Source organism: Peromyscus californicus, unplaced genomic scaffold (assembly GCF_007827085.1).
Source record: "Peromyscus californicus insignis strain IS unplaced genomic scaffold, ASM782708v3 Scaffold_14__1_contigs__length_90479793_seg_2, whole genome shotgun sequence".
Lineage (NCBI taxonomy): Eukaryota > Metazoa > Chordata > Mammalia > Rodentia > Cricetidae > Peromyscus > Peromyscus californicus.
This window is the reverse complement of record NW_026294436.1, coordinates 43,643,771-43,659,248: the sequence shown is the minus strand read 5'-3', so window position 1 is coordinate 43,659,248 and position 15,478 is coordinate 43,643,771. Positions and strand designations below refer to the sequence as shown.

General features: G+C 40.7%; 1 protein-coding gene across 2 annotated transcripts in view; it reads left to right on the top strand.

Moving 5' to 3' along the window:
• The window catches only part of Brinp2 (BMP/retinoic acid inducible neural specific 2), a 103,021-nt gene that overhangs the window by 67,109 nt on the left and 20,434 nt on the right, over window positions 1-15,478 (top strand). For both annotated transcript variants that reach the window (XM_052737323.1, XM_052737322.1), the window contains exons 3-4: window positions 13,916-14,106; window positions 15,243-15,451. In XM_052737323.1, the coding sequence (XP_052593283.1) occupies window positions 13,916-14,106; window positions 15,243-15,451 (400 nt within the window). The remainder of the gene's footprint in view (window positions 1-13,915; window positions 14,107-15,242; window positions 15,452-15,478) is intronic.

The window sequence follows — 15,478 nt, the reverse complement described above, 5'->3', positions numbered from 1 at the left end:
ACAGCTGCCAGAGTTGGAAATGTGTAGAGAAATGAGGAAAAAATCTAGATAGTTTTCATTCAAGTTAAATGTAAGGAAAATGTTCTGACTTTTGTTTTCCAGCTTCTCCAAGAATCCCACCCACCTCTAGTTTGCTCTGGCTTTGCATACCTGGGCTTGATCTCAGTGATAAAGTGATGACCAGAACAAAACTTGTCCTACGACACTCCTGTGTCTCCTGTGGTCGTTCCTGATAGGAGCAGCCATGCTGCTGCTGAGTCTGCCACCTCTGCTCTAACCTTATCCCCGTCCAAACCATATGGCTTCAAGTCCAGCCTTCTCTCTTCTCCTGGATTCAGCATTGACCACTTGTATTTTTGTCTTCATCTGAACACTATCTTGTCAGTTGGTCCCTCTGACCCAAAGGATAAATCTCAAATCTCTTTCCTTATAAAATTCCTGTCCAAATCCATCTATTCCCTACTTCTACCAATAGTCAATGAGTACTGAACTTAGGCCACTAAGTTCTCCTTCCCATTGCTTCAGTCTTAATGAACAGCTTGAAATCTGCCCGGGCACAGGAGGCTCATTTGACAGCATGTCTTTAGTGTCTCTGTCGCAAAGTCCTTTCCATATCTTCCTGCTGAGTTCCTACATACCCTCCAAACAAATCCACTTTGACTCTTGCCAGAGGGTTGGTGACATCTCCCAAGAGTCCCCATCTCCTTCCTCTATTTCTACAGCAGAACTTATTATTTTGTGTTCTTACTTATCTTTGTTTGTCAATTCTCTGTGGGATCTTTTGGGCAAAGAACATGTCTTATAGCACCTTCCTGTCTCAGTCCCATGCCTACACCATAGAAAGACAGAATAAGAGGACAAAACCATTCAGTAGCAGTTGGATTGTGTAGGACTGAATTAGATGGAGCCTACAGAAGTGGTTGAAACTCAAGGCTCTCAAATAGGCTGCCTGAATTTCTGCTGTGGTTCTGATAGATGTGTAGCATTGTATAAGTGACTTTGGCATGTCTGAACTTCATTTCCTCAACAGTGAAATTGGTAGAACAACAATACTTTAATTACTTGGAGATTACTAAAAATAGATCTGTTGTACTTCAAGATAGATGATTAGTATTTTTTGTGAAGGAGGTAAATATGGAAAATATCAGAGTGGTAAATCTAGATAAATGTGTAAGGAGAAAATGTGGGGAGCTTTACTCAGAAAATGTGGAGAAAATGAAAGAGCAAAGAGAGGAGAGGTAGTCTCAGTCTATCAAACTTGTTTTACTACATGAAAATCCTGTATAAATCAAATTTAGCACTTAAAATCTATGTGCTACTCTCTTTAACTATAGCCTGAGTTAATCTTTTGATTTTATAGTTATAGGACAGTTTAAAATAAATCCTTCACAGAGATGGTGCTCTCACTGTGGAGACCTTCCCCAACAAGATCCAATAGCCTACACATCAGTGCCGCAAGACCAATGCCATTTACCATGTATATCCAAAAAGCTAGAAGAGAGAGCAGGTGAGCTGAGAATTAGAGGCACAGCTGTTTGACCATGCAGACTACACACACAATACAAGTCACGAAAACACACCCTTACCAGGTTGACAATATGATCTAATAATATTTCACCTGGTTGGAACATCGGACTGATATAATTTAGATAGTATTAGAGCAGGCTAAGTGCTGAAACAAAGAGTCCCACAAATCTTGGCAACATGATGTTCTGCCCTTTTCTGTTCATTTACTCTATAATATAATTCATGGGAAGGATTAAAACAGATTGCTTCAGGACTTCATTCTGGACTGAGACTCTCTTGACCTAAGTTACTTGCCATCCCTTGAGGCCTGAAGTCCAGCCCTCTTCTGGATCCTAGTAGGTGAGGAAAGAGAACACATGAAGAATCAGATGGGAGTTTCACCCCTAGGCCTGTGCTCATCTTCTATTGTCTAAAATTCTGTTACATGGCTAAACATGAAGAGAACGTTGTTTTGTGGGTGTAGAGAGCAGGGAGGCCTGACCATCTGTGAGTCCAAGACAGAAAATGGAAACAGCCTACAGAACAACTTTCTAATCTCTGCCACAAAGGCTGGAATGTAAGAAAGTGGGATGCAAAGTCCTAAATTTAAGTTGAGTGTCAGCTTCAGAAATATAGGCTATAGGTGGCCTTCCTTCCGTGTGTCTTGTGACAGAGAAGCTAGGCCTTTAAGGAGATGTAGGGTGCTGACTGATCACAAAATCACCAGCTACACAATAATGCTTTATCTTTAGAAATTATACACAAATGATATGGCTAGTAGAATCACTCACTTATAAGAGTAGAACTTATTTCTCAGTTATATTATTAGACAATAATGCTTTATCTTTAGAAAAAATACAGTAGTCAAGTGAAGGAATAACAGGAAGGTAGAGAGCCGAAAGAACAGACTTCACCACATGGTAAACTGTGTATCTTTGATAAAGATACTTAAATTCACATCTGCTAGCTCAGATATGAAATAGAACTGCAACACTTGATATGTATTATTTAACAATTGCCACAATTACACATATAAAATAGAACAATATTCAGTAGGTTTAAATGGTCATTTGTTCTCATGTGTTTGGGGTGGCTGCAAAAGCTTTGCCTCATGCTGAAGATGGGCAAGGGGTCATCAGGTCTGTCTCTTAGTGGTATTTATTTTAGGGCCAAAGCTAAAAGAACAGAACTAGAAGAATACCCTGAGGCTGTTTGTTTCCTCAAGGGGAGAGAGGAACAGCTGGGAAAGAGGTGAACGTATCATTTCTAAAGATGGTTCTTGAGGAATCTTCCAGGAATTGTCACAAAGTCATTTCTGCCTTCATTCCTCTGTCCAAAGCAAAGTAATATAACCACCTTCTGAATATACAGGGTTGAGAAACAAGGTCTACTCTGGTAAGTGAGTGATTCTACTAAGCCATATATCAAGGACCTAAAATAGGCAAGATTGAAGAGTTAGTCTACCACACTGACATTTGTAAGATCTCCATGAAGGTTTTAAAATATATAAAATTTCCATTCCCATTACTGGTGGCGTAGAGGGCCAATGAAGATTGGACCCGTGACAATGTTCATGAAGATCATGAGAATGGTGATGAAACTAATGACAGAGTCAGTGTACTGTTACTTGTCTCCAATGCACTCTCACTATCTTGGAACACATCGACCTAATGGTGTTTAGAAAGAAATGCATTGATAAGGTTGAGTGCAAGAAGTGAAAGTTGAACATAAAAGACTAGAGATGTGGATATTCTTATAGGAACTAAGAATACTTGGTCAAAGAAAAGTATCCTGTATAAAAAGCAAATACACCTAAATAGCAGATGGCCTACCTCGTTTCAAAATGAGCAAACTTCAGAGTATTGGAAGGAACTACAGCCTGTGGGAATTATCTTGAAGTAAAATGGCAAATGGAAAGCCTAGGAAAAAGTCTACAGGGGAGAAGGATAGCATGGACTGTCTGCTTGCTGAGTAAACAAGCAGGACAGGAAGTGAACCATGGTGAGGAGGGTCATTTTCTCTACCGATGAACAGATGAGCTTTAGAAGAGCAGGCTGAGTGGCCAAGGCAAAGATGGGCTTTCTGTTCCTGGAAAGCACTCAATATCCTTTTCAGTTCCTTCTGGTCTTCATTGCAAGGAGTCTATTGCATTTCACATTGATTCCACAGACGCGTCACTTCTGGTGCCCTCTTCACGGTCCTAAGCTCTACAGGGCAGTGTGACTCACCAAACAGTGATCTCTTCCTCCTCATCTAAGCTTGACTCTCCCCTCCCCACCTCTTCCAATCAGCCTTAATTAAACTGTTTGAAAGCTGCAGCTTGATTTTAATTAGAGCAAAATTGAAAAGATTAGAATGAAATTGGCCAATCATTGTTTACGGGCCGTTGTTTGAGAACACAGCAGGCTGCTAAATTACCTCCAAGCCAGGCTTCTTGAGTTCTTCCAGACAATGAGAAGGACAGAGCACTAGGACATCAAGGAAGTACTACCCTCATGTCTGCTTCTGTACCTTGAAGGTTGTAGGGGCTGAGATCATATTTAACCCATTGATGTCAAAATGAAAGCTTTCTTGTCTGGGATTCCTCCTATCCAAAATAGTGAACAAAGTAGAATTATCTAAGAATTATGACAAAGGTGGGTTTTGGAACCTGAGTTTGAGCCCAGCTACCAGACAAAGAAATAAAATCATTAGTAGCATGACCTGGAAGCTAGTCAAACTCAACTGCTAATCGACTGAGACTGGGGGCCAGTCACTTCTCTCAGTATCCAGTGTCCTTACTTGTTAACTTGTAAAAGGTTAATAGTTGATTAATAATATCCCCTCCAAGGTCCTTATAATAAATTAGCTAAACATGCATGAAAATTGTTTGCAGTTAAAAAAAATACTAAAAGATTTCACTATACCCATATAAGAAATTATGGTTGTTATTATCATTTCTTTTTATGACTTGGATTAATCATGTCTCATTCATTATAGCAGTAGAAACTCTAATAACCAAGAACATTATAGTAATCTGTTATTGAGATAGAAATCTTTTGATGATGTGATATGTCTAGAAATACTTCATTCTGTATAGAAGCCAAAACACTTATAGATCTTGATTCCCCTAAAATATCAAGCTTGAGAATCTGAAACTCTCTTAGCTTAGTCTCTTAGCTCAGTTTCTCTTAGCTGAGGTGAACAGCTGGAATCCCCCAATGTCCATGTTGGCTTTTACCATTCGTGTTGTGGAATATTAGCTGAAGATGTGCTACATTTGTTTATGCTGTGGAATATTTGTTTAATGGTACAAAGATGTGTTACATTGTTTTATGTTGCATTTGTTTAATTCTGTGAAGCTCTGTTACCTTGCCTGTTTAAAACATTTCTGATTGATCTAATAAAGAACTGAAATGGCCAATAGCTAGGGAGGAGAAAGAGCAGGCAGGGCTGTCAGGAAGAGAGAATAAATAGGAGGAGAAATCTGGGAGGAGAGATGAAGGAGTGAGAAAGGAAGGGGCCAGCCACTCAGCTATCCAGCAAGCCACAGAGTAAGGAGTAAAGAAAGGTATAAAGAATAGAGAAAGATAAAAGCCCAGAGGCAAAAGGTAGATGGGATAGTTTAAGTTAAGAAAAGTTGGCTAGAAATAAGCCAAGCTAAAGTCAGACATTCATAAGAAAGAATAAGCCTCTGTGTGATTACTTGAGATCTGGATGGTGGGCCCCCAAAGAGTAAAAGAAGAAAAACAACCCACATTCCTGTGAGTTTTCTGAGCTCACAACTGTGGTCCTATGAAAAAAGAAAATGATAATGTTTTCGTGTGGCAGACTGAACCCTGGGTATGTAGGACATTGAAGAGACATGGAACAAGAGAAGGCCTTATGCAGAAACCCTAGGAACATCAGTGAGGCAGCACTCTGTGGTTCTCACTGAGTCTCTTTTGTCTAATCAGCAAGCCTTAAGCTGAGCAGACAGAGAAACATCTCTTTAAGAAAAAGGTGAGCTCAGAGAAACCAATATTTACATTTATCCAGAACTGGTTGAGGTGTGAGAAATGTTTTGAAAGGTCATTGGTTGACACTTTAAGTAGAATAAGAAAAGTCAAGGAAGATGACAAAATCATTCATGGTTTTAGCTTAAGGTCTGTCCATTGTTCCAAATTCTTAAATAGTTTGTTCAGCAACCTATTCTGTGTCTTTCTTCATTTTGCAAGGAAATCCAGCCATATTTTTTCTTATGGCCATGGTCCATTCCATAGCAACCACTTGGGGAATGATAGTTTAGTCCCTTGCAACATAGCAGTCCCTTTGAGCATCAAAGTTGGGTGATACCTCCCAAAAGAGAGATTACTGAAAATAGACTAGAAGGATCCAAAATGGAAACAAGCAATAGTGCTTATTGTATCAGCCCACTTGTGTGGGCCATTTTCAAGCTGCAAGATGGTGCTTGGTGCTAGGCATCCTGGGCTCTATGGCTGTCTTAACACTTCCCCCACCTCTTAGGGAGTCCCAGTCCTATTCTGAGAACTGCCGCCTGAGTGAGCAGGTGATGATCGGTTGACTGTGCTGGAAGCAGCAATGGTTCCCGGAGTCTAACTCAGGAGGAACAAATGGCTCCTAGCACACAGGGGTGCAGTGACTCTATGATAGGATGCTGCCAAGCCTTCAGGGGTGTCATGGTGAATGCACATGTGGAGAGCTGCAAGCTGAGAATATGTGAAATGTGGCTTTCCATATGACAACTGGATCATTGACCTTGGTAATGTGATGAACATGGTTTCCCAATAAAGGTGGAAAGACAAAGATTCTTTAGAAAATCAGTAGCAGAAAAAATCTAACTCTTAGCATAAAGTCTCAGCTACCCACAGTTTAAACTATTCATTATTACTAGATTTCAACTTGTAAACATCTATCTATCTATCTATCTATCTATCTATCTATCTATCTATCTATCTATCATCTATCATCTGCCTATCTTCCATCTGTCATCTACCATCTTTTTATTTGTATGCATGTACATAGTATGTATGCATCTATTATCTATCTATCTATCTATCTATCTATCTATCTATCTATCTATCTATCTATATCTATCTACCTACCTACCTACCTATCTATGTTACTACCCACCTATCTATCTAGCATATTCTATTTTTAAATGCCTCTCCCTTAGGACTTCACAGGTAGGAAACCTTCATAATTAATGGCTCTTCATGGGGCTGGATCAATGTTCTCAGTTTACAAGCCTGAAAAGTGGTGCTTAAGTGGAAACAGCACCTGGGTAGAAGACCCCAGCTGTGCTCTTTCTGAGTCTTTCATCTTCAGATGCTGTGAGACCCTGCAGGGAAGCTCTTGCTGGCAGATTTATTGTTGACCTTGTGTTACACAGGGCACAATGCAGTAGGGCAGTGATGACTTGGAGACAACACTTTCTATTTACAGTTTTTGAATTAGAACAACCTGTAGCCATTTAACATTATCAATGAAGACTCCCTTTGATTTCAAATGCAGAGCTGACTCAGTCTAAATCCCTGCTGAGGCTTCTGTTGTTTGAAGTTTGGCATGAGTGTGAGTCAACTTTCCCTAACCTCATGTACCATCATCATTGTACAACTGGAAGAAGCAGCCATCATTTATTGACAATCTAGATCATTAGTGTGAAGCAGTTTGTGACAAAAAGAATAGCGATAGCTTTAGAATACCTCTCTTTTTCTTTATACCTAAGCATGTCTGAATACATGGCTGTGTATGGTATGTGTGTCTGTTATGACACACTGGATTCCATCTTCCTGTCTGGAATTCACCTTTCTTAGGTTTTTTATCTTAGTTATAGTTATTGATTTTGTGTTTACATTAATTGATCCTTTGACAGATATTGTTTACGTGGAGGTAGCCCTGATTGCACTAGAGGGAGATGGGAAATACAGTGAGCTTCTATTGATGATAGCCATCTACCAAAGCACCCTTTTGAAATGCATATGAATGCCTTTTTCTTGAAGTCTACCTTCCAGAAGTCTGTTCATCCTTTGACTCAACCCAGGAACCTTTTCTGCAGTGGCCTCTGCTGGTCTAAAAAACTTTCCATAGGACTACAGTACTGTTTGAAATGTTTGCTTTCTCAGACTGTTTACTATGTAACAAACACAGTTGGAGAAGATTTTAGGAGAAATGGCTAAATTGAAATGGAGATTTACTTGATGGCTTAATTGAAACAAAGATGATGGCTTAATTGAGGCACTGTGTGTTAATATAATTGATATATAGAAAACACTCTTTTCTTGGGGAAAAAAAGCCTTGATTATTTTATTACTGGGGAAAAAAAACCTGCTAAATAAAAAATCGGCAATGAACACTTACTCTTTGAAAAGCTTAGGCTGCCTTCCAGTATTGTCTTCTGAGGTTTTTAGATGCTGGAAGAACCCACATCTAAGTGTGCATATAGAACCTATAGTACTACTGTCTGGCTCCTCCTCCCTTCACAGATGTTCCCCAATTATTCTGTGTCAGTGAAGGTCCCCAAGGTCTGGGAAGAGGCTGACTGGAGTAGACATGTGTGCTTTTTTTTTTTTTTTGAAGCCTTGGAATCTGAACCTTCCTGTAGTTACCACCTAATTCTAAGCTGATGCCTGTAATATCCAGTATTCCATTACTATAACAAAATATCTGCAGCTGGGTACTTTACAAAGGAAAGAGGCTAATAGAGTTCACAGTTAGGGAGGGTAAAGGGTATGGTGCTGTTGGTGCTGTTGGCAGTTTGCCTCTGCTAAGGAATCACGTGGCTGTGTTGTATGGTGGATGCCATCATGGTGGAACTTAATCCTGAAGGGAGAGATCGCTGAACAAAACAAGAAGGGACAGTCAAGGGGCAGGAACTAGGAACATTCTTTTGTATAATAGACTTCCCAAGAAAACTAATCACAATCCCATGAAAATTGTTTTAATTCATTCTCTCTCTCTCCCTCCCTCCCTCCTTCCCTCCCTCCTCCATTCCCCCCAACATCTTAAAGTTCCCACTACCTCTTAACATTGTCATAGTGACTATCAAGTTAAAAAAAAAAAAAAAAAAAAAAAAAAAAAAAAAAAAAAACAGCCGGGCGGTGGTGGCGCACGCCTTTAATCCCAGCACTCGGGAGGCAGAGCCAGGCGGATCTCTGTGAGTTCGAGGCCAGCCTGGTCCACAGAGTGAGATCCAGGAGAGGCGCAAAGCTACACAGAGAAACCCTGTCTCGAAAAACCAAAAAAAAAAAAAAAAAAAAAAAAAAAAAAAAAACAACCCATGGGTCCAAGCCACATCCAAGACATAGCAATACATCAGAGCACAATGACAGGAGCAGGTTCGGCTTTTGTTTGCTTTTCCTGTTTTGGAAATGTGGGCCCATTCTATGAATTCTTCATCCAGTGGGCTTCGCAGGTGAAATGCTCCACATTATGCATTATTTCTCCAGCAAACCTCTCTTCCTTCTCCACCCTCCACACTTCCCCTCACAATTTTAGAACCTCTCCTTTGCCTTTTCTCAGGCAGAGGTACTTACTACATCACAGTGGTCAAAGTCCTGTCAAAACAAGCAATGTTTCAACTCTAATTCTGCCACCTCCGGGCTGTTACCAGCTGGGTAAATACAAAGATCCTGCCTCCATTTCATTATCCACAGGATGAAAATAAGTTTGTTTTCCTCCTTATAAGGATATCTTATAGATAACCCTTGTAAGATACTTGGAATGCTTAGCACATGGTAAGAATTCATTAAATATTAGCCATTATTTTTTATTATTTGCTCATAAAATGCTTTCTAAGATAGTACACTCTTCTAGGTCATGTATTGTTCTGTGTTACGATTTCCTGAGCATCCATGGAGCTTGGACTCATGTCAGGTCTTTGTCTATGATTCTTCCCATGATGCTTTGCATAGGAACTTGATTTCCTTCTCAATTTCTTCTCCTACAAAGGAGCATCATGAAACCACTTTAACCCAAAAAAGATTTTTGCCATAGTATAAACGGTACACCATATTGAATATATAGTGTATTCATGTTTTGTGTAGATAATTAAATAAATGGAATGTTCTGCGTAACAACTCTGCTTTTGTTAGAAGACAGCTAACTTTCTCAAAGGATTGGAGTACCGTGAGCACATACTTCAGGGACACAAAGGAAGACAAGATTGTCAAAAGCAGTGTAGTGTTGACCTTAACCACTGTCACTGAGGTTTAAGTGTGGCCTCCCTCTAATTGTGTGACTCCATCCAAGTCAGTCCCTTAACATTTCTGGGTTTCAGTTCTTACTATTGTCACCATGTCCCTGGAGAAGGTCAGTGTGCTATCTTTTTGCTCAGGTTCTGCTACCAGCTGGTTGTATTTCTTTAGGTAAACTATGGCAACTTTGTTTCACGGTTTTCTCAGTCAAGGTGCATGCTGGAAGCTGAGTGTGCTACAAATGGATCACAGATATGTCAAAGGTTTCCTCAGTCCTCAGAACAGCAGGGCAAGTGCTAAGGCGTCAGGGCTTGTTTCTCTGATTTACCCTGCTCTGGGCAGCCTCACCCAGGACTCTAGAGAATATTTCTTCCCCTTGCTTCCTTCCTTCTTTTCTTCTCCCTCTCTCCTTTTCTCCCCTCTCTTCTCCTTCCCTCCCTTCTCTCCCCTTTCCTTCTCCTCTGTTTTTCCCATCTTTTTGAGACAGTCTCTGATGCTGTAGCTTATCCTGCCCTGGAATCCATGGCAATTCTTCTGCCTCAGTGTATCTCATGATCTGGAGAAGATTGGCAGATGATACTCAAACTTTGCCCCACTTCTAACAGCACAAAAGAACACATGCTTTTCAGTAGTGTGACATTAGGCAATTACTTTGCTTTCTGAGCTTCAGTTTCTTCGCTTAAGTGAATATTCTTTAGATACTGACTTGCATTAAACAGAATTTCCAAGGCTACTGTCAAACTGAGCAAAAGTACAGAACTCTAAGCTTGTTGCTTCTTTGGTCAATCTTTAACACATTGAGTGGTAGAAATTACCAGATTCATTGTAGAGGAATAGAACCATTGATCATTAACATATGAGTGTAAAACACAGTAGTCTCAACTGAGAGATTTTTGTCATGTACCAGGCTTTGAATGTAGACAGTAGACAGGCATGAGAAGTTGTCCATGTCTGCAGCAGGCAGTGTATGAGGACCCAGACAGTATAAAAGGAGGAAGCAAAAGAATTTGCTGGCAGTGTTTTACTAGTTATTTGAGACAGGGTCTAGCTATGTAACCCTGACTGGCCTACGTAGACCATGCTGGTACAACAATCTTCCTGCCTCTGTATCCTAAGTATTAAGATCACAGATACATGCCACCATGCCTGGCTTGAGTTATATTTTTTAAATGCACAAAATTATGCTCATACTTTTATAAACAAAACTGAACTCCCTGATATACACACATTTTAAACATTTCACTTCATGTCAGATCAATCACTAATTGGTTGTTGCTTCCTAGGTTATTTTCCTATAACCATTTTTAAATCAATTTTCCATTAATTTGAAAACTAGTGGATTGGGAAAACTATGACATTAAAGGGTACGGAGAATGTCTCCTTCAATTACTCAACAAAACCGTGCTAAATATCTACTGTTGTTCTGTTGTAAGAATGGTTAATATGGTTCTTCTGCAGGAGATAGTTAATAGCAGGGAAGAAAATCCTACCCTGGCAGAGTTTATGTTCTAATGGGAGGAGAAGGAGGGAAAATAGATGATATTAGGTGGTAATAAGTCTGAGGGCATGAATGGGAGAGAGACTGATGGAAGGAAACCTTCTGAATGAGATGGCCAAGAAAGCGATAGGCTTAGGCCATTGTAAGAAGTGATGGAGGATGGAAGAATGTCTCCTCTTCATCCTTGAATGCAAGAAGAGAACATGTTACAAAGTATTAGTTAATGAAGTCTACGTGAAGCTCATCCCAAGGCAGAGAGGCTGGGTTTGATGACCCTAGGGCTTTTCTTTTGATTATATTTTGTTTCTGTTTTTAGTAATCTGGTTTTATGATTCATCAGTGTAATTATCCTCCAGCCAATGAGAGGATACTGGGTCCCATCCAGCCATCTACAAATGAGATCAGGCAACTGTTCTTTACCCTGCAGTGGGATTTGGGATAGCAAATGCTTTTGACAAATACCCTGTACTTTAATTAAAGTTTAGCATTTCCTGCACAAAAGAAATAACTGATGATATATTATTATTAACTTGCCTAGTTCGATAAATAAAGCCACACGATGAAAAATTTGAAAGACTAAGTTGAAACCGTGAATTACTAGTCACCATTTTCCTTTGTTTGGCTAGTGATGTTTGACATATGCTCCTCCTTTATATCTGTGCCCTTTGAGTTAGATGCAGTGGGGAGACTCCTGTAGGCTTAGATTAGGCATAGGTTTTCATTTATTTATTTTTACTCATTTTGTTTCTACAGCTCCATCATTGGAATGCCTTGGTTTTGAAGGGAAGGTTAGACCAAGGTTATGCACTTTCACAATGAGCAGGATTGGGATAGGTGAGGGATCTTTGAAGACTTTACATCTTACTGTTTCCCAAGACAGGAAAACTGGTTTTTACCAGTGTAATACAGGGTGGAGGTGAGGGTGAAAAGCTTATTTCCTACAGTTATTTAAATTTCAGCTCAAGACAAAGATTCCACCTGGAAATCTTTCTCCTTTGAGATCCAAATGTGTCAGTGAGGAGCAAATCATGAAGAATGAAATCCTGGATGTGTCTGTAAAGAAACCCGACATCTTTTGAAACAGGCAGCTTAAAATACAGTCTTCCTGGTTCCTTCCAGGACCCATGTGACATTTGCACTGAAAGTGTTTATGTGGGGAGGGGGGAGGCAAAGAAAACTGATAAGTTAATTAGAATGAAAATACTCATCCCAAATCAAATCTGGTAATCATGTGTTGTTCATACTACAAATGAACTAAACACAAACAGAAAGAGGGAGAGAGAGAATATGCCAGGCTCACTTAAGACTGTCCTAAAACATTACAATTTATTAATAGCCTTAAATATTGACCTTGGATACATGGTTCCATGTGATGAAATGGGAAGCATACACAGAGCATGACTGAGTCTCCTAAAGAACTATGGTGATCGCAGGGGAAAATACATATGTGGTTGTGCTACAAGCTGAGTAAGCAACTCTTTTCCTAGAACCCTATTTTTCTTGAAAGCAAGAACAGCAGACAACCTATAGTTATTTAGACTTAAGTGTTTGGCAGACATTTTCTCAAAAAAAAAAAAAAAAGCAAGCTAGCTTTTAAACTGATGGTATTTATTAGCAAAAATAAAAACTAGGAAAACATGTTATTTATTACCAAAAATAAAATTTCAGTTTTCATATGAAAGTTATATGCATTATTATGAGCTAGTCAGCGTCTTGATATCTAAAGGTATTTCTGATGCAGTTGGTGGTGGTATTTACTAGTCTGATATTTTAGTACTATACAATGACGTACCAGGACGTTAAAAGAGTGGCGTTTCTCAGTGGAATCAGGTATGTCCAGGATGGCCAATGCATACTGTTGCACAATTATGCGGGATAAAAAGATCTGTTCAAAACATGATAAAAAAAAAACTTTGGATTTCAATGCAGTAGAGTACAAAGTTTATTGATATGGCTTCAAATATCATGCTATATAATTAACTTTTAAGAAATGACCATTTCTTTAGTGTGGACCCAAGCATAAGAGTCCACAATTATGATGACACACTGAATGCAGAAATAAATATGAGATTGAAATATCCTGTTAAGCAGATATGAAAGATTTACAAAGTCACAAAACAATGTGATCTTCTTGTCAAATTTGTTTTGTTTCAGTACATATATATAGTTGTTGTCATAAAATGCTTTGATTTGGCTATATGTAATACATTTATTACTGTTAATTTCAAACGCAATATTGGATAGATAACTTTAATCTTCTCCGTTTTAATTTCTGATGTGGTATCAATCGATATGAACCGCATAAACAAGGAGGGGAATGTAATTATCTCCAAGAGTATAAAGGGATCTGAGCCCCAAACGTTAAAACAATGTTCTTTCTAGGCCGGCCTTCCGGTTTTTAGCAATGAGCTACTGAAGCTGAGATGGATGATGTAACTCACCGGATGTGTGATAGCTGTGACTGGATCAGCACTCTGCAAATCACTGCCCAGTGCCCAGCATGTGCTTTTTCTGCTTCTCTGTGAGGCATGGCGATTGCCTTGGGAAGACACTGAGCTACCACTGTCCAATGGGAAAGCTGGGTGGGAGAGGCTCTGGTGGAGGTCAGCTTTTCAGACTGGAAATCTCCGCCCTGTGAGAAGGGGACTTGAGGAGAGGAGGCCTCAAGCAGAGGAATGACCTTATCTATTTCAGGCTTCACATTTCTCGTTCTGAAACACAGTGGCTTTCCCTGCAGGGAGTTTGCCCGATGGAAAGTGAACAACTTGGCCCTAGAAAGGAAAGACTTCTTCAGTTTGCCCCTGCCTCTCGCCCCAGAGTTTGTCCGTAACATCCGCCTCCTCGGAAGGAGACCCAACCTGCAACAGGTTACTGAAAACCTCATCAAAAAGTACGGCACTCATTTCTTACTTTCTGCCACTCTCGGAGGTAAGCAGCCTTCTCAGCCCCAGCCAACTGGTTGTTTCATTGCTGAAAATAACTTTTATGATCTGTTGAATACCATTCTCCCTGCATCTTTTTTTTTTTTTTCCTTTTTGGCTTATTATTGCCCAAGAAATATTTTCTTCTTAGTGCATCAGAGAACAGTGTATTCTCTCTGCACCCGAAACCACCCTAGAATATTTCTATTCTCTTGAAAGTGGCAGCATGACAGGAGGGGGGTGCGGGGTAAGGAGGTTGTGGGGGGGGGGGAGACACACCGGTTTCTATAAGTATATACCAGCAGGGGGCGCTCCTACTTTTGTTTTGACTAGCCATTTAACCCAGGGACTTCTCTACTTCTTAATCCTGACTGTGGCTGCAAATGTCAGATCTACAGGCACAGAAATAGATAGATGTTCATTGAGTCACTGACCCCCCCCCCCCCCCACACACACACACACACTTCCTCACTGTGAAGATTGGTGACCAGCCAAACCACAATTCCAACAACTTGGTGGACCTCCCTCTGGTAGGATCGGGGTGGGGACCGGGCTGTGCATAATGGAGCCGGAGATTCTGGACAGAATCACAAGACCTGAAGATACAGAGTTCTCCCAGCTACGGGAAGAAGAAAGCAGGGTTTATCATAACATTTAGTTAAGTGTGCAGGGGACAAAACGCAGCTCCCCCAGGGTTGGGGCCGGCTGCCGGCATGTGGTAGGTGGTGAGTGTTTGATGGTGAGGGGAAAGGCAGAACCTCAAAGCTTTTGCCCTTTCCCTGGAAGCAATAATAGCCATGTGCTTCTCATAAACAACTTGAGAGGGGAGAATTGTGTCTCCCCCTTGGAGGCAGATTGCCTGCGTTGGAGATCAATAGAGGATGTTAAATGGAGACGCTGCTGAGGGGTAGCTTTGGGAAGCTTTAAGAGCTAGAGAAAGGAGGGCCTCCCAGGCAGGGAGGCTGGTGACCCTGTGCACAGTCTGAGGAGAGAGCTCTCGAAGTGGAAATGATGGGGAGAGGCCCACAGCGGGGGCAGTGTTCTCTTTTAGCTCCGTGTGCCCTGCTGGAGGGCAACAGGTTCATAATGGCCGGGCATTTTGGAGCTGACAACCTCACTAATGAGTTCATGTTTTTGTTATAGGAGAAGAGTCCCTGACCATTTTTGTGGACAAGAGGAAACTGAGCAGAAAGGCAGAAACATCAGGAGGTACCCCTGTAGTTGGGGGCAGTGGGAACAGCTCCGCTGTGTCCCTGGAAACCCTGCACCAGCTGGCGGCTTCCTACTTCATTGACAGAGAAAGCACACTGCGCCGACTGCACCATATCCAGATAGCCACAGGGGCTATTAAGGTACAGGGGAAGCCAAAGCCTCAGTTA